Source organism: Eupeodes corollae, chromosome 2 (genome assembly GCF_945859685.1).
Source record: "Eupeodes corollae chromosome 2, idEupCoro1.1, whole genome shotgun sequence".
Classification (NCBI taxonomy): domain Eukaryota; kingdom Metazoa; phylum Arthropoda; class Insecta; order Diptera; family Syrphidae; genus Eupeodes; species Eupeodes corollae.
The window spans coordinates 54,106,283-54,126,203 of record NC_079148.1 but is presented as its reverse complement, the minus strand read 5'-3'; the positions used below and the strand labels follow the sequence as shown (position 1 = coordinate 54,126,203).

The 19,921-nt window shown below is 31.6% G+C and overlaps 1 protein-coding gene across 2 annotated transcripts; it reads right to left on the bottom strand.

Annotated features, from left to right (window-relative positions):
* Positions 1-8,828: 8,828 nt before the first annotated feature.
* On the bottom strand, positions 8,829-19,633 carry LOC129946331 (uncharacterized). Of its 2 annotated transcripts, none has more exons than XM_056056471.1 (4): positions 19,134-19,633; positions 13,560-13,852; positions 13,241-13,390; positions 8,829-10,451 (listed from the first exon to the last, which is right to left on the bottom strand). In XM_056056471.1, exons 1-4 carry the CDS (start codon positions 19,162-19,164, stop codon positions 9,855-9,857), a joined length of 1,071 nt encoding a protein of 356 aa, XP_055912446.1. In that variant the 5' UTR covers positions 19,165-19,633; the 3' UTR covers positions 8,829-9,854. The 2 variants fall into 2 exon arrangements, with proteins under 2 accessions (XP_055912446.1, XP_055912445.1); XM_056056470.1 differs by lacking the exon at positions 19,134-19,633 and adding an exon at positions 14,976-15,348.
* Between the last annotated feature and the right edge of the window lie 288 nt (positions 19,634-19,921).

The window sequence follows — 19,921 nt, the reverse complement described above, 5'->3', positions numbered from 1 at the left end:
AGGACTTATCGCCCGGAGATTTGACGGATTGGAGTTGTCCTCTCCCTTTTTCGGGAGAGGATGAACCACAGAGGACTTCCAATGCACCGGATAATATGCATTATTCAGTGCACTATTGAAGAGTGTGGTATAAATGTAAATTGCCTCCATCGGTAAATGTCTTAGTACAACGTTGGATATACCATCGACACCTGCTGACTTTTTGTTTTTTATTGAATTGAAGATGAGCTGAAGCTCAACCTTCGTCACTAACAAGGGACAGTCCAAAACATGCCACGGGTTCTACATGAATAAATTTAATTAAAACCTTTAATCATTTTTGAAAAAAAAAAAATGTATTAATCAAAGTTTTTTTGGATACAGGATCCAGTGCGATCCAGTCGTGTACTTTATTTTAGTATACTTCAAAAAATTACCATGTAATGATTAACAGATCGTGGATATTTTTTTCGGAATTCAAGCTCCGTTCCTCAAAGTTAAAAAATTGTTTGACATTAAATTATTTTTATCAATTGGACACATTTCTGAAAATCAGAATCTCCGTTTTTGCATCGCATACAACAAATCCATACTAATATAATGCGTAATTAACTCCGTCCGTCCGTCTCTTACTTAATCACGCCCCAACTACTGAACCAATTTGCAATAAGTTATTTTGATACCGGAGAAAGGACATAGGCTACTTTTTACCTCAGAAAAAAGACGTATTCCCATAGGAAAATTTAAAAATTTAGGTGGGCCGATCGCTTATACGCCTAAACTACTGAACAGACTTAAAAAAAATTTTTTAAGGAGATAGTTTGAGACTTAGGAAAGGACATGAGTTACTTTTGACCACGGGAAAACAACGCAGTCCCATGGGAAAATTACTTTCCAGGGAATCTGATCACGTTGACTCCTAAATTACCAAAGATTTGAATAATATTTGGATAACATTGGTATAACAGGGAAACAACGCATTTCCAACCCTTATGAAAGCCGCTCAATGCAAATCTGCTCCCAAAGTGTGAGATCTGTTTGCTATATTAGTAGCAACATGTGTACTGTCAAATCCTCAATAATTGTGGGATAGGTTTAAAAATGATGTGGCGGATGATAGTTTATACACAGTTCAAGAACAAAATCCGACTGTTATAATTTACAATTAGGCGTTTACTTTTGAAAAAGATCACGTTATAAATATTGCTAGGAAAGATTTGTCTGAATTTGGAATGACCAGACCACAGAGAATTGGGGAAGTGAGCAGTGGTTTCGTTCTAGGATTAAATTATGATACTGTTATTAAACTTTTCTTTTGAATCTATTGTAAGCTTAAATTCGGGGAAAAAATGGACTTGCTTTAGGAGTAGCTTCCTCAGAAATACGAACGGCGCACACGGTTCTGAAACTGCAGTTGAACCTAGCTCATGAGGAAACGCCAGTATGTGATATCAGCAAAAATAGTGAGTGTGGAAGAATGTTTCATTGTTGGTTGGGGATAAATGTTCAATGCCCCACAAAAAAGCAGTTAAAGCACTAGATCGTACACTGAAAGACATCAAGAACAACCGGGCTATCATAAGAGAGATGGTGGTTCTCTTAGCTGGCGACTTAAGACAGACCCTGCCTGTAATTACTGGAGGTACACCGGCAGATGAAATAAACGCATGTTTGAAAGCATCTATGTTATGGGTACATGTAAAAAAGTTTTGTCTGACTACAAATATGCGATTACAGCTACACAATGATTCTCAAGCAGGACAATATGCCGCTGCTCTTCTAAAAATCGGAGAAAATTTTATGCCAACAGACGGTAATGGCTCGATTTCGTTGAATCATGAGTTCTGTCAAATTGTCTGTAGCACAGATGAATTAAAAAGTAATTTATATATAAACCTGCATATAAATATGGGCAACTGGGAGTGGTTGTTTGAGTGGGCAATGTTAGCTCCAACCAATGAGATAGTTAGCCAGATAATTGAACAAATTATGTCGGACGTGGAGAGAGATATCGTCTTGTACCTCTCAGTAAACAACGTTATGGACACGGAGCAAGTAACATCATACCCCATAGAGTTTCTTATTTCTTTGGAATTATTAGGGGTGCCTTTTCATAAGTTAAGATTAAAGGTTGGTGTTCCAGTCCTGTGAATGAGAAATCTTGACAAACCAAATTTTTGTAATGGTACACGGCTATAGATCACTCACCTAGGGCGAAATTTTATAAAAGCTAAAATCATGACTGATATAATAACAAAAGGAAATAATGTTTTAATTCCCCGCAATTCGATAATTCGAACAGATTTGCCGTTTCAAAATGATGACTCAATTTTAAGGTTTAAAAACATTCATGCAAAATAAACGTATCTTCAAAAATTTATATCCATTTAATTTCTCAAAAAAAAATTTAATTAATGTTTTACATATAAAATGTTTAAATTATATTTGAAGTATTTTTTTGTACGTAGTTATTGAGTTCTTGTAAAATTGTGTGTCCCACATTATGATTTGGTTAAAAGGAATGTTGAAAAAGAAACATTTATTATTTTTAAAAAATCCAAAATAAAATTGATATTCATTGAATATTGTTTAAATTAAATAAGAGCTGATTCAGAAAAAAAATCAAATCAGTTCATTAGTCCGTGAAAAAATTTGGAAACAAAATAATCTTTCTATGGTAACCTTCTGAAGCAATACAAAAATATGTTTTTGTGTATTGAAAGAAGCCAAGTTATGAAAACAAATTTTACAGATAATTTCATACAAATCTTTAGGGTAATTTTTGAGCAAACTAGAATTTTCGATTTTTGATCAAACAACTTTTTTGAGGACTATTTTGGTCTTTAAAAAAAATTAAAACAACGCCTAACGAAAATCAGCTTGCAACTTCAATTTGCAAGTTTCAACTCCACCAACCCAACAGTTCAAGCTGTAGAGGCGAGGACAGACAGACTTCTCTACCATCATGATATGTAATGTTTGATTAAAATTGTCAAGCCAAATGTATGATGACCGAAACATTTCAATAAATGGATCTGTGTGTTGGCTACTTCGTTCGTTTTATTTGACACTTTTAAAATAATTATATTTTGTTGATGTACATCAAATCTATGCTTATACACCAGATACGAATTATCATTTAGGAGCCAACTTTCGAAGCACTGTTGATATATCAGTGTTTCCATCATAACAATGATCAATATTACTATCGACTCTTGCAAAGCATTTGGATTCCATTGAAATAAAATTTAAATGTAGACTGTTTGTAGAAATTGATTGAATAATCATAAACTTTCGAAGACTTAAACATGATTAAAAACACACTTTTTAGTGTTTTTTTTTTTTTGACAAATTCATATTTAAAAATACGCTACCTGTAAGCGGCACAAAGTCTTTTGATCAATGATTAATATAATTAATCGATATCGATATGTAAGTACTAAATGTCTTCATTCAAAAGGCACTAAGTCTGACTAATAGACACATCGGGAAGATGGCAATTACTAACTGACGCTTATTATCCCACTATTAAAACGCTCAAAACAACTTAATTAGCAAACGATTCGATTAGGTGCAGGCATGCGTGCATTCAGTCACTTAATCTAATGAATTCAGACCAATCTTTGACAGATATCTTAAAAATCTACGCAACTTGATGCTGATCCACTAAACGAGTTCCATAATGTGTGGCCAAAGTTTGATAAATATGCGCCGTCCAATCGATGTTATGTATGAATAAGTAGCTCTATAGTCGGCCCACCAGCATAACTCACTCTGCCAATTTGAAGAGCGAGGGGTTTTAAAGAAGACATTATCCGATTACGGAGGGCAATATCAATACTTAGCTGTGGCAGCGTTAGCGGCACACGACTGACACGGATATCTTAAACTGGCAACGCTCTTCTACTTAGCGCCTGCCATACATATAGGCACACTAGTTCAAAACACATAACATGTCAGTTGTCAGCTCAAAAAGTAAGACCGCAAAAGTTGTCCGACCGGGGCTTCGTTTCGCATCACTTCCTCTATCTCACGGAACAAATCCGCACTTGTTATACAGGAAGACTGTGCTTGCGTCCATCGCTCATTTGAAAATGTGTTTGGAGCGGGCAGGCGGGTGGTTGGGCGGTAGATGCAATAAAACTTAAGACGCCGACGTTGCTGCTCGCACCGTGCCGGCTAAAATGTATCTTAAACAAATTACTTTAAGCAAGCATTGCGGTTTGGACCATTGCAATTGTCTGGAGTCCGGTGCGTTAAATGTGCCTTAGTCGGGCGGTTTTTTGTTTTATATGAAACGCACAAAAACAAACTTGATGAATGGGATGCAGGAAGTGTTAGTTGCCAAAGCAAACAGCACTAACCGGGTTTAATTTGAAGCGATTGCGAGTTCATTTAATGTTTTTTTTTTAAAGCTATTTTATTAGTTAATTTTTTGAAATTGAGTTCAATGAGCAGCTTGATGGTAGATTTGTTTTAATAGTGCTTCAAGAAAATGTCTGTAAAATATAATTTAATGGATACATTTGGATGAAAAATTTAAATGTTTGTTTTGATAGAATACGTATATTTGTAGGCCCGTTTTACGAATAAATTTTAGTATGGCGGGTTTGGAAACAGAGCTAAGAATGGAAAGGCTTCCTAGATCAGAATTTAAATATTTTTCAATAAGTAAGCATGCATGCATATCCAAAAGTGTGTAAGATTTAAGTTTAACTCTAAAAGAAATACTCATTATTAAAAGACTTTCATGTATATATGCAAAGATGAGGTAGCATAATTAACAATACATTTTCGAAACTAACTGTTTCAATTTTTAGTATTTGAATTTTGTTTGAATTGTGACGGATTTGGATTTTACTCATCCTTTTTTAAAATTTGTTAAGGTTCGTTCATTTCCATGGAGCAATTCTGTAAGTTTCCTGATTAGATCCTTTTGGGCAACAACATTGAAGCACACATTGTTATGCCGAAATCATCAGGAAAAAACGGCTTTAGCTTGATGACAAAGTTTTTTTTACGGGTACTGCCTGTTGGGAGGAATTTGCAAATTCTCCAAGACTAATTCTTGTCATGAAAACTGCTTTCTCAAATTAGCCTTTTGGAATCGGCTTAACACCGTAGGTCTCCTCTTTCCTTGACAACATAATTGGCACGCAGGAACAATTGAGAGTTATAATTCACTAGGCCCTGGTTCTCAAAGGACTGTTGCGCCACCTAATTAAATTTGTTTATAGTTTTTGAAGCACTTTAAATGATAATTTGACTTATTACATTTAAGATATCATTTTAGAGTGGACTAGGATCAGTGTGGACCCTAGTTGAGCATTTTTACTTTGTTTTTTGTTTTTATTATTAAATAAACTCCTCATAACGTATTTAAATCTTTAGTTTATTTTCAAAATTGGTAACAGCAAACTTTTTTTTAGAAAAACAACACCAATTCCAATTGTTGTATTTTTCAAAATAAAAATAACTCCAATGTTAATCACTAATTGCAGAAATTTAAGGAATTCATTTACATAACTGTTATACAAAAAGTTAAGTTAATCTCCGAACCCATTTAGATGATCTCTTTAAAATTTACAGTTATTTAAGTTAAGTACATACACAAACCATTTGATGTCGGTTATTTAATGGAAGCTCTTTTGAAATTTGCTTAGCTGATGTGAACACCTTTTTTACTTTTGGCACAGATTTTCGAAAAGCTTTCTGTAGCTCAGTTCGATGAACTTATTTTGAAAGTTTATTATATTTATTTTTGTGTTTTGAAATTTTATTATATTTATTTTTGTGTTTAGACTTTGTATATGTTTTCATATACAAAGGTTTAGACAAACATTTTGTTTCTTTGAATTCATTTCTAACGGCTTTTTTTTTAAATTTTAAATCTTAAGTTTTAAATGATTTTCACATAATTGTTACCATTGAAGCCACGTTTATTGGAGCCATTGGATAAAAAGAATTCAAAGAGCTTTGCATTTGGAAATACTATACAAGGAAGTTGATAGTATTACCTACAAAGGAGTAGGTAAGTTTTAAATTTGAAACTGGTGCAAACCCCATCTTCACAATTTGTAGTCTTTATTAAGAAATCAAATTTTTTAAATGATGTTTTCGAAAAAAACAATTTTAAATTCAAGCCAAAAACTATGCACTTGTTTTATTCTGCCTTTTAAAAAGGATGAGAAAATAGTGGTAACTTGGGCGTTAAAGCGATCTTTTAAATTAATTAATAATTAAAATACACAATCTGTTTAAAAGGGAAGAATAGATTGGACATAGATATCTAAATATTTTTACCCTATGAAACAAGGCACAGTTTTTAACTATTTCACTATGGTTATTTTTAGCTTTTGGTGTTGAATATAATTGGAAATGAAAGTACATAATTACATATTTCTGATTTGTTTGTTGAACCCACTTTAATATTTAGAAACAATATATCCTGAAATTGCTTTAAATAAATCGGGTATTATTTTTTCATAATTTGGATTTGGATAACGTTTTTGACATCTGGTAAAATTATAAGAAAAATAGAATTGATTGCTTTTTTTTACAAAAATCTTTACAAAAATGTTACTTAAAATTGGTAAAAATCAATTTTCGACTCCTGACAACAAAATATGTGGACTTAAAATTTAATTTGTCTCTGAACAAATATAGGCTTCAACAATAAGTAAAATTAAAAATGAAATCTAATTACCATTTTCTTTAAAAAAAGAAATACAAATCTACACAAAATTTGTAATAACTAGGGCCCGGATTCTCATGCAAGAAATATGCGCCTAAAATATGTCTTTAACATTACTAAGTATCCCATAAGAAAATAAAAATATTTAATAGAAATGCAAAATGCTCTGCTGAACTTTTCAAAAAGGAAATGAAAATACCTTGAAATAATAATAATGATAAAAAAAATACAGTCTTAACATAAAACATAAAATTAGTTTAGGTTTAACAAAAAAATAAATAGTATTTCTAATATTAAAATAAATTGTGTTTTAAATAATATATATGTCGGTACATTATTTTTGTAAGAATGTTTTGTTAGCATGGATCATGAAGTTTTTTTTCTAAAACTTGCAAAAATTAAAGCTCTGCGATTTGGTCTCAAAAATCTTTTTAGTTTAAAAAACGACCTTTCCAAGTGAACAGACGTTAGTGGAGCATTTTTAAAGGAAACAATCTCATTGACTGAAAATTGACGATTGAAACACTGTTCTGCATCCCAATTAAAGGATGTGATTTTTTTTACTTGTGTATATCATTCATCATTGTTTAGATTTTGTTTGCAAATTGATTGAACCATTGACGATTCTACAGCATGTATTTTTGAAATCGTGTCGTCCATTAAATTTATTTGTTTTTTTTTTTTAGTAAGTTCCAACTAAAGTCTCAGAGACGAACCCATAGGTCGAGCTATTAACAAGGCCCATGAACCAGGCAGGTGTCATGAATGATTTGTATATAAAATATTTTCAGTGTGTGAGCTGTTGTCACCTTATAAGGAGCTGCATCTCTTAAAAACAGAAGGATTTTATTTTTGTCGATATGTTCTCCAAAAAGGTTAACAGATTCGTGCGGGGTTTGTTTTCTGTACCTCAATAACATTGGCTAAATATTTTGTTTGCTTATATCCTCTTGATGTATATCAATGGATCCAGCAATGGAAGAACCCACAACAAATCATCTTTTAAATATACTCGTATTTTAATCCCATCGAAAACACGAATAACCAATTTATAAACATAGTTTTTTCTTATTGTAGATTTGTCGGGTATAATTTCATTTATTTGTATCAAAATGTTCGACTCGATTATCTAGAGAAAAAATTAAGGTATTGACTTCAAAATTATTTTATTTTATGTAAAATATTGTTGTTAGCACAAACTAATTTTCTTTTAAAAATATATCCAGTATTTTAAAGAAATAAAAGCTTTCAAAAAATGGTACTAAAATTGGTAAACAACATTTTTTTAACTAAAAATTTAGTTAATAAGAAAATATATTAAAATAAAACTTGTTTTCTCAAATACAAAATAATGCTGTAAGCTTTTGGTTCAGTTTTTAGGAAAATCCATCGACAAATTTTTCTTACTAATCGCTAGGACCTACAAAAAGATTAATGGTTTGGTTTTTAACTCAAGTGTTATGAAGAAGAAAAAGAAACTTTTTTGTATCGTACACAAAATGTTGTTAAACTTTAATAAATATCAGGGAGACAAGCACGAATGGGAAGTTATCAGTGTAGATTACATCCTAGCTTCTTTTTTATATTGAGAAGACAAGTTAAGACAACAAAATTTACAGAATATTAACTAATACAATATGTTTGAGGCCTACTGTTATTTTTTGTCTGAAAAAAAAAGAAGTTTAAAACCTCCTAACTTGAATCTGCTTAAAACCTCAGTTTTCAAGTTTGAACTCAATCGAACAAATAGTTTAAGCTGTAGGAGCCATTTTTTACGAATTCTGCTTGATTAAAATCTTGAGTTCGGAATATTTGACGAATGCAAAACTTGCTATTAGGATCCTATTACTCGAAATAGAAAGACACTCTATAATGTGTAATAACTGAAATCTTCTTCATGTTAAAGTGAAATTTTGTCAACGTCAAAAATGTTCAGAATCGTCCTCATTGTTTTCCCGTCTAAATATCAAACTTTGTCAGTTGTAAGTCAAACTTAAACTTCCGATAGAATTCGAAAAAGCTAAAAAATAGTGGAAAGTTCAACCATTAGGACAAATAAATCGATCCTTTCGGGACCTTTTTAATTGATGGACCAAAAGTTAAAAAATGAAAACGAACAAATTTATCGGTTTTTCTTAAAAGTTTATTACCATCAAAAACATTTTGTTTTATCTTGGAATGTATATAATATACACACTTGGTAGAGTTGTTGTTGTTCTTCTTCTTACAAACTAAGCAAATAATTTAAATCTTATAATTTTAATTTACAATAATGTTATTTTGATTTATTCGTAAATTGTTATTATGTATGTATAATATATCGGTTTTATTGTACAATACAATTGGTTTTTGTTTTTTTAAGATGTGTTTTTAAATACTTTTGAAATATGGGATCGGAGTTTTTTGTTTTTTTTTTTTTGTTTGTTTAAATTTTAATTTACAATAAAATGAAGAGAGATTATGATTTTATATACAAATTTATATTTCATTATAATTACACACATACACATTGTAATTTTTTGTTTTTTAATTCTTAAATTACATCACAGAAATATATTAATAACTAATTTAAATATTTTAAGTACGTACATAATGTTATTAAGATTTTTTTGTTCTTTTTTATAATTTTAAAACATGTCTTTTGTTTTTTGTTTTTGTTCTGAGATTAATAAATATAAATATTAATTAATTCAACAATAATAATTATTTATAATGTATGTTTGTGTTTTTTTGTATATCTGGATACGGTTTTTCTAAAGATGGAGATTTCTTTTCGATCAGAAATCCCGTCTAGAAATATTTTTGTTTTTAAGCCCGATATTACAAAGTTTTATTTCTTATTATTCTTTAAGCCTAATAATACTAATAGGAACAAGATGCAGATTATGTTTGTTTTTGTTTTTATAAATTAAATAAATACGAGGATGCGGTAAGAAAAAAATTAAAATTAAATTAAATAAGTACAAAAATGGAATGCATCAGTCATTTTATGTAGAATGAATGGATGTTTTGAGTGTGCTTAAACCTCTCTTACTGGTATAATTTAAGGACATGCTCTGAGGATGAACTTAGAGGTAATACTGTTTTTGTTTTGTTTAATGTTTTTTAACGAGAAATGTTTTGGGTATGCATTTAGGTTTCTCCATTGGAAATGGTGTCTGTGCTTTTGATGGTGGTTGATTTACGCCAGGGCAATTGAGGGGGTTGAATTGCTCTTTTGAAGGGCATGACGGAGCTTTTTTGGCTGGTTACGTTTCCTGCCACGTCGGTTTTGCCTTCGACCAGATATGGAGGCATTGATTTCGTTGCTGTTTTCCGGCGAACTTATCCCACTTACACTGCCGTACTCACTGGCACTGACACTTTTGCTGCTGCTGCTGTTGTGTAGACGGTTTTTGTTGTGGTTCAGGATGTACATCATCTTCTTGAGGAACTGGGTGAAGTAGAATTTAACGAACTTCAAGTCGATCGTATCGACTTGGAAGCGGTTCTCACTGTCGAGTGTCTTGGTGCGGAATTTCAAGCGCTTGTTCATTGCATCTGGAGAAATGTGTGAGGTGAGGTTCATGCCGGAATTGTATGGAGTTGTACGGTTGATGGATGATTCGATTTCGCAGAGGACATGGCGAGCATCTAGGAGCAGTTCTTTGAGTTCCTTTGAGAAGGGACTTTCTTGGTTGTTGCGTCTAGCCTCATCGAATTTTCGGCTCTTGTTGTGCAGATATGAGAATGACGCAACAAAAGTTTGCATATTTCTGTGCCAGCGTTTAAGAGCGACCTGTAATCAAAAGAAAAAAGAGCAAAATTAATTCACTGAAACCGATCGTATATTGTTATTGTTTTTATCGAGTGGGAAGCTTTTCAGCAAAAAAAAGCTACTTCATCAGCTGGGAGTTATACTATAGTATATTAACCGTTTTGTCATGTCAATGACCTACATTCCTCCTCTCAATGAATTTCATAACAATCGTTAACAACTTGTCACTCGAGTCAATAAAACTTGAACGAAAGTGCCATAAGAAGGTATATCTACAAAACTCTATACCGTCTGTGCCTTACCTACCTATCTATTTATCTTGAAAGCGAAAGCTTTTTGAATGAACTGAGCTGAGCTTTTTTTTTTATATTAAGTTGATCGTATAATTAGGTGGAACGTGACAAGATCGAGTGGGGGCAGCGTACGAGAAACAGTGTAATGGTTTGTAAATATCTATAGATCAAGGCGCTTCGTTGGGGGAATTCACCGAGTGTTGGCATTTGGCTGGCTGGGTGATTCATATACCGTTTGATGGTTTGAAAGTTAGGTCATAGTTTCACACTGTTTTCTGATGGCTATATGATGACTGATCGATGAGAGTGCAGATAAATAGAGATCATATATTATGACGTAGGAAGACAGTTTTAGTTTAGTTTTTGTTTTTTTAAGCATTTTTTACGAATGCGGCTGGAGAAAGAAAATGCCAAAAGAAAACAAGAACTTTTGAAGTTTTTTTTGATTCCGTTTTACCTGACTTCTCAATCACCGCCCTCAGGCGTCTGAGTTGAGAGATTCCTGTCATTATGACTGCTTGCCCGCCACAATGAGAATTTCTCTTCGCCATCACTCCTCTTGGATGCTTGAATGTAGGTAGGCAGATAGGTATAGTATATATGGGGGCTCCTTTGCCGCTGATGGATCATCAACGATTATCATGGCCATTGTTTTATGTATGCACAGCACAACATGCAACCAGGGCCAAAGTAAAGAAGAGCCCCAGGAGCGCGATTTTATATTCTTTTTTTTTTGTTTTTTTGATTTTTTTGTTTTTATTTTTTCACAGCCTCTTAACGCCGCCAATCGGATGATGATTTTATGGGCGATACAACTTAGCAGCCCACTCTTTCATGGATGCAGCAGCGTGTGATGGTGCAAGCAAGCATCATCAGACACAAGGCGAATGTGCATTTTTAATGATCATCATCACCATCATCGAATGTGTATACCTATAGCCTATACCATTCCTACTCTTAGGCCACAGAGAGACACACGGGAGCACACAAGGAATATTATAGAGGTGGTAGGATGTCTGTCTGCACCTAAGGGAAAGCACTGATTTTTTTGTTTTGTTTTTGCTAAAGAGATTGCACGATTACGATATGATACGCACAAACCATTCACTGCTTCTGATGGTGGTGTTTATAGTGTTAAAACAAGCGTTAGAAAATTATTTTTGTGCCTCGGCTTCTTTCCCTTCTTCGATTTGTTTCGGGATTTTGAACCGGCAAAAGGATTCAATTTTTTTTTTAACAAACTTAAAAGTAAGGCTACATCAACAACTTGAGACAATTTTAAGTCAACATATTTTGACATTCATATTCGATGAGCCATTAAAATCTTTCAGTTTTTGTGTGATTCATAACAGAAAGGAAAAAAAATTCAGTCAGAAGAGAGGTTTCCCTTTTTGTCCACTTGTTTTAACGATGCGATAATTTGTGCCATAATATGCGTTTATAGCTTCACAACATCACAACAAGTTAACAGCACACACAAAATTAACATCTCATCTTTTATTTTTTAAATGTTGTGACCGGAATTATAGTTCAAGAAAGACCTGAAAAGACGAGCCATCAAGTATGATGGACGTTTATGGGGGCATTTTTTAGGTACCTACAATTTTATATTTTTTTTTTTTTTGCTATAATGAGGGAAAAGGAACGGTATATGTGAGGGTAATAAGTTCAATTGTACTCGAAATATCTTATTTCAGTCGCTACTTCGAAGGATTTTATAGATTTGTTTCGATTGCGGAAAGTGTACACTGCATTTTCAACTGGTCAAATTTTAAGTAAACACTAATTGCAATGATATTTATCCGAAGAAAGAAAGTAATTTAGAATGAAAAAAATAATGTTTGACCTTTAAAATCTATTATCCACTTGTGTAACACATGAAATATAGTTTACCGAAATTTATAAAATCATCAATTTTTGGAGACATAGTTGTTGAAAAACAGTTTTTTGTCGAAAATTTAACCTTTTTATTAAAACTGTTGCTAGAATTTGTAGAATTTTAATCAATAGTATTTAAGTATTTAATCAAAAGGAAGACCTAAGAAAATACTTAAACAAATGTTTATTTTGTCTTGAAGTGTTTATCCAGGTATTTATAATTGAAAGCAGTTATTGAAAACTATTTTTAAACATACAACTTTCGCTTTAAGCACGAAAATCTATTATCCGACATCTATAAATTTAAGATATTCAATGTATTTAAATTATATCTACTTATTTATTGTTATACATTTGTTTGTAAATTTTCATCCATGTATCAATAACTTTTATCCAAATGAATTATACAGCATTTAAATCCTCAAAAAATATGAAATTACAACGAGGTATAGTTTATCAGAACTTTAAAGACGATGAAAAAAGGCTAAATAAAAACTATTAATCACAAAAATTGTTAAGCTTTCAAAATTTTAGTTAAAAGAAATTCTGTCCGTATTGTCGAAAACTAGTATAACTCGCTAAATGAAGAAACTTTGCAGAAAATAATAAGTTAAATATTAAGAAATCAAAATTACTTACGCTGGAATTTCTGCGTAACTTTGGCAAGAATTTATAGGATTTATTGTATGCTGACCACTGACCAATATCATCAGTTTGAATCAATTGCTTGTTATTTGCTTTTATTGTGTTGTAAATATCTGTAGTAAGCGTTTTCACCAATTCAAGTGACTATAAATAAAAACATAAAGAAAACAAATTCAAATTAGATTTCAATTATTAACAATTGTATCTGTTGGTGGTCAAATTCAATTCTATCCGATTTACAATTCTTTCGGATAAAACTAAATATGTTTTATGTTTAGATTTTCTTAATAAATGTAAATATTTTTAAACTTACAGCTTGTCGTTGTTTAAGCTCGCCCGAATGTGTTCCCATATGTACACCACCGCATGGATTTTCCCAGTCTAAATTTGCATTCATATTACTATGTCGTTTTCTTAATTGTCTAGGTCGCATGCTCATAGCATCGACTTGACCAATTGACAATAATAATTGTGTCATTATTAATACTATAGCTATTAGGTTAATTTTGGACCGCACGTTAAACGGAGTGGGTCTTTGGAATTTGGTAATTTTTGTTGTGGATGCCGTTTTGCTAATTGGTTTGGTTGCTGTGTTATTGCAACCACCTGAAATAAAAAAACAAAAATCTTAATTAGAATGCAATCTTATAATTATCTAAAATATTAAACTTTAAAAATACACTTTTAAGTACAATCTGTCTGAATAAAAAATAAAAATCATATCAAAACCGATTTGATTGCACGTAAAAGTTTAAATAATTTTCTTATCAATTTAAAATTTGATAATAATAGATATTCTTTACGTTGCGGAAATACCATACTAAGTTTAAACAACAACAAAAAAGTAACAACAAAATTAGAACAAATTTACAATCTTTGAGTGAACTTTAAAAATTATTTACCCCAAAAGGCACGGATAAATAAATTTTATTTAAATGCTCATAAATCACACTATAAACTTAAGGACAGGTAAAGTAATTTAAATTTTATTTTAATGATACCCATCATTGTTGTAATCCTCTCGGATGGGATACATTTTATAACTTTTACACCTCTTGTTAGTGTTGCAGTTTTTATTTTGTTCTTTGATTCTTGTGAACCTTGTTTTTGAGTTTGAGTATAATAAACCAGTACATTTTATGCATATATTTTGCGTGCACACCAGGACTAGTCATAAAACAATAAAAACGACTAAAATGTTTAACCAGGATTACAACAGCAACAAAAAAGTAAGTAATTGAGAAATGTATAATAAAACCAACGCGGGTTTGACGATGGGCTTACAAAAAGGCAAACTTTAATTTAAAAAAAATATATCACTTGACGCAAATTGTTGTTGTGCTATATGGTCACTAAGTGACAAACTGAATTGAATCCTTAAATTGTCTCAGGTATACAAATTGCTCGTCCTTACAAATAATCAATGGAATAATCCGCTTAATAACTAAATTGAAATCAATTTGCGGTTAAACAGTTGTAAGATTGAAAAAATCATACTCCAGGACTTAAATGAGAAGAATTAAATTAATTTTGTAACAATATACAATCCTTAAAATATTTTTCAACATCAAAGTCAATATCCGGCTGGCTCGGATAAGCAGAAAATTTATCCGAAATTCAAATATCCTTTTTAGTCAATTCTGCTTAATTCCATCCAAAAACACTTGTTCAATCATAACTATTTTATATATAATTATTTTCTAGGAATAAATCAAATAGTTACACACACCACATAATAAGGTTAAGAAAATTCTTAACAAATCTGCAGGCCGGTCATAAAAACTTCCGAAAGGATCAAAATCGATCACTATTTGCCGTCGCTGTTCGTTGAAGAGATATTCGTTTGAAGCACGATCGGTGGTCATGAAATTTTATTTAAATATTACACTTTATTCGTTAAAAGTCTTATCCTTTATTTTTTGAATTATATCTTATCACTTATTAAAACTTCAAGGCGATAATTGTATTAAAAAGGATGAAATATTTTTTTCTTCACTTAGTGTTAATTGAAAATGCGTTACAAAAACTGTCTTCGATCTTTGAGATACTTTCTTAAAAAATTATTTTTTTTCTTGTTCGCTTTATGGAAGACGTGTTAACAATTCGACGTTCTGAACTGAACTAACCATTTAATACGTTCATGGTTTTATCTTTATGTTTTGTAGATGATTAAAACTGGAATTGCGAGTTGTAGGTAGGTAAAGTATCTGAGCAAATCAACCATTGTGTATCTGTGAGATTGAATAATGTATCTGTGTGAATGTTCATAGGTTATGACGTATTAAAAACACAATGGTAGTTGTAAGTCTGTCCAATAAAAACCGACGGACTAAGATACCACTACAAATGAAAATTCCGAAGAGGAACAACCTTAAAATCCTCTCAGAGAGGTTTCTAAAAATCTCTGACTGAGTATGAAACTCCATGACTAATATTTTCAACTTATACAATTTTTCATCAGCAGACTGAAGACTCAACCAGACCAGACATATGAAATGATGATGGTGGCAATGCGGCATGGGAATTTCGAAACTTATATTTGTGTTGTTGTTGTATATCTATCTATCTATTCGGTGGACTAAATGCCGGCTTCCTATAGATTGGGCATAGGTAGCTACGTTTATTTTTATACTTGATGTTCATTGATGATAGCCCTGCCCTTCTTTATGGGCTTTTAATTCATTGCGAGCGCGAGGAGGCTAAGAATTGAAGTTAGATAGAACCCGAACCCCTTTTTTTGAAGATTGACTCATTTGAAATTTTCATGAGGAATCCTTCATGATGGGATTGGATGGATTTTTGGTCTACATAGAGTTTTAAAGAGAGATAGCTTAGAGGAATTTTAGGGTCACGCATATATGTTTTATATACTTGTATCTCACAGCTTGGTGTTAAACCAAATCGCATATCTAGAGAGCGAGAGATTTTTGGAGTGTGAGCTGAGTGCGGATAGAAGAATGTCAAGTTCATTGAGAAATATATAGGTACGTATAGTCTGTCTGTGGTTTCTTATATAGGTATACAAGTCGTAGGTATAGTAAGCAAGGTACCCTATAATCGCCTTCAAGAGAGGTGCTTTAATGGTTATGGTATGTCTGGAGACTTGGACTTGGAAGGTCTGGTCTGTTTTTCGTTTTTTTTTTTGTTCGATGAATGGGCTTTGGCTTTGTAAAGAAAAGCTTGCTTTTTTTCATTATGTCGACGCACGTTTTTCATGAATACACTGTGTGTGGTGTGAAGCGCTGTTCTCTAAACATTAGCGTTGTAGACTTTAGAGAGAGAGTTAAACTCGTTCACATCGAACGGACTGAATACCGACCAAAACGGAATGATATTAGTCAAAGTCTGTTGTATAGAGGAACAATTTTTTCGCATGAATTTCTATGGAAAAAGAGATATGAGTAATCGTGAATATTGCTGCGGTTGCGATTCATTCATGTTTTTGAAGCAGTTGTTGGTTTTGAGGGTAAAGTCTTGATATGCCTTTCGTCTTCATTTTATGACGTAGATTACTTTTAGACACACAGACAGAGAGTATAGGTTGGGAAATGTATATGGAGGAAGTATTGGTGAATTATACAATTTGATAAGATGACGCATTATTGTCATATCAAATATCGTAATATAACTGAAATTTATTGATGGTAATGATGATGATGTTGTTTAGTTTGTTTTATTTGTATCTAAATCTTTTAATGTGTGCATGAATGAGAATAAAAATTATCTACTTTTTTGTTGATTAGGTTGTCGATTAGATCCATATATGGAAATGAGAGAGGAATCATTCGAAATTGTTTTGAATATTTTGTCGTAGGTTAGTTATGAGTTTTTGAAACAGTCCGTCGGTAGTAATTTTCATTGGAAGAATTAAAACGGCAGGTTTTTCGAATGTATATTGCAACATCATCTTCAATATTTGTTTGATTTTAATTTGCACACTCAATACGGGTTTTTACAACCCTTAAAATGTCTTAGGTGAAGGATTTACGAGAAGATACAAATGCTTATTTAAATTAATGTTATGAATATTAAAGTGGGAATAGAAACGGAATTAGAAAGAGCATTCCTGGTTTTTGGCATTCTTGATGTACGATTAAAAAAATAATCTCTATAGTTGAGAGTACTTCCAAAATTGGGAAAAAGTATTGATGAAAAAACCAAAGTCATGAAAAGTTATTGTTTAAGCTTAAAGTTAAACAATAAACTAAGCAATACATATACAATCTTGCTTTTGTGTAAAAAATTATGACAAGGATAATGTGTCTGTATTCAAGGAATATCCTTTCATAGTTTATATAAACAAAAACACACTATTTTTAACAAACCTCTTAGGCCGTCAAATGGCTTTAAATTAACGTATTTACAAAACTCTTGTTAATATTTCAATGAAGCATTACTCTCAAAACACTTAAGACAATAGACAGTAGGTAGTATTTTTTAATACACTTTAGGTTTTAGGTGACAAAAACTCGGCTTTTTCGCAGTTCCCGACGGAGACATTTTCTGAGGTAGCTGACAAGTCCAAATTTGTGATGGAATATTCCTACGACTGCAGTTTTGTGCACCAAATTATTTGTCTATGGTCTAAGAAATTCTCTGAAATTATTGGAAACATCAGTTTCTAAGCTTGACTAATTTTTTTCAAAAATCGACGTTATGTCTCCCATAAGATGTTCATATTTCGTTATTAGTACAGATTTATTTTTTGCTAGCATCTTTGCCATTTGACAAGAGTACCAAAAGTCTTATGTATGTATGTAATCCTTTACCGCAGAATAAGAGAATTATGTAGGGACCATTTTAAATGATTTTAAAATGTAACTATCTTTTGAGCCGTTCTTTTAGTATTTTCTTGATTTAATATATACTTTTTAGACCTTACCAATAATCAAACATAGAATGGACTTTAAAATTTGGTAAAAATTACCATATATTGTAATGATCAGAAATAATAAACCATAAATGTTGAGTCCAATTTTTTTGATTTCAAATAAATGGTTTATTACTAAAAGTCGACTTTAATAATAAGGTCTATTAATACTATCTATCTATCAAGATTTGATTATAAGTATCATCAAATATCAAGCGACGTGAAATGATGATAAATGTGAAAAGATTGGAGTAACTGACCTATGTACACGTTCAAAATGTATATTTAGAACAGACTGGGTTTTTCTAAAATTAAGCTTATACCTATCTGATGAAATAAATACTATATCAAAATCTAAAGTCCAATTTAAATCCATGCAGCCATATTCAATTATCCATATAGTTTTATTTAACTAACAATTAAAGGTACAAGATAAACTTTGTCTTTATATTTTAAAATTTGCTAAACTTTAAAACAAAAAAAACTAAAACTTTACACTTTTGATGTAAAGATAACGACCGACGACGATGCAGTGATATCTTAACAAATTAACACACTTATAAAACACGATAAGGTTTCTTCAAACCTGGCACTGTTTTTACTATTTTTTCTTGTTTTTGTTTTCACAATATAAATTCATTAACAAAAATAAATTTGAATTGATTATCGATTCATAAATATCATTTGGACATTTTATAGACAAAGTAGAACGAGCTGCGAAGAAGAGGTATTTCGCAATAATTTATAAACACTTTGCCGTTGTCAGACTTATGGCACACTCTATATGCGGGTCAATAGACGATTTTTCAATTATAAATAAACAATTATCAAGATCGGTATTTAAGCGTGTGAAATCTTATCGAGGTTTTATTTGAGGTAGGTTAAGAATCATTGGCGATATAAAGTTAATTTATGAACAAAAGTAGAGATGTACATATTTTTATTAATTTCACAATTTTTTGATTTTATAAAATTTTGAAATGAATATTTTTTTTGGATGCTATGGGCTACACTTACATTTTTCACTTATTTCAAATCTTTGAGACATTTTGATGAGGATTTTTATTACAGCTTCTTTTGGGCTAACCAAGAATTTTTCTATTCTCACTTTTTCACTTTTATAAATTGTGCAACTCTGTTTGAATTTTTCACTAATTCCGAATCGAGGAATTCACTTAGACAAAATATAGAAAAATATGTTGAATTCACTTTTTTTTCTGTATCTTTTGAGTTGCATCTAATAATTAAAAATACACCAGACAGATAATATTGAATATTGATGTGACGTTATGTGATCTGATGTAGTTCACACGGTTTAAGTGTTATTTGATCCGCGGATCGATTCAGACTGTATACGGTGCTTAATGATTGCAGAATTTTATATATTTTTTCTTGGCCGATTTTTTCACACTTTCAGCGTGTATCTTTTTTGTGTTACTTGTTTTTTTTTATCGAAATATACAGATAAGAAATTTTACTTTTCCCAATTAGTGACGTAGTCAGTGAATGCCGATGACGGATACCTTATTATAAAGAACTCACTTGGATATGTACTCATACCTTAGATATGGGTTGAAAGGGGAAAAAATGATTGTGTCATAGCATAAGATACAGATACACACTGTTTATTGTTAATAAATAAATACCTATAGACCCATACCTAACTGTATATTGAAAATATTTAAATATTTGCGTAGGCCGATCGAGATGATATGGTGTGATGGCTATTGCAGAATAGGGCGGGTGTGTTTGAAACTATAGTGTTCTGAGCAGGAAAGGTATAGATACTCGTATGTCCTGATATC

Excerpts from the sequence above, each read along its gene's own strand:
- LOC129946331 (XM_056056470.1), bottom strand. The coding sequence starts at position 15,111 with ATGACCACCGATCGTGCTTCAAACGAATATCTCTTCAACGAACAGCGA. Across the intron at positions 13,853-14,975 it reads TTTCTTAACCTTATTATGTG|GTGGTTGCAATAACACAGCA; the intron begins GTGTGTGTAACT and ends TTTTTATTTCAG. Across the intron at positions 13,391-13,559 it reads AGCTTAAACAACGACAAGCT|TCACTTGAATTGGTGAAAAC; the intron begins GTAAGTTTAAAA and ends TTTTATTTATAG.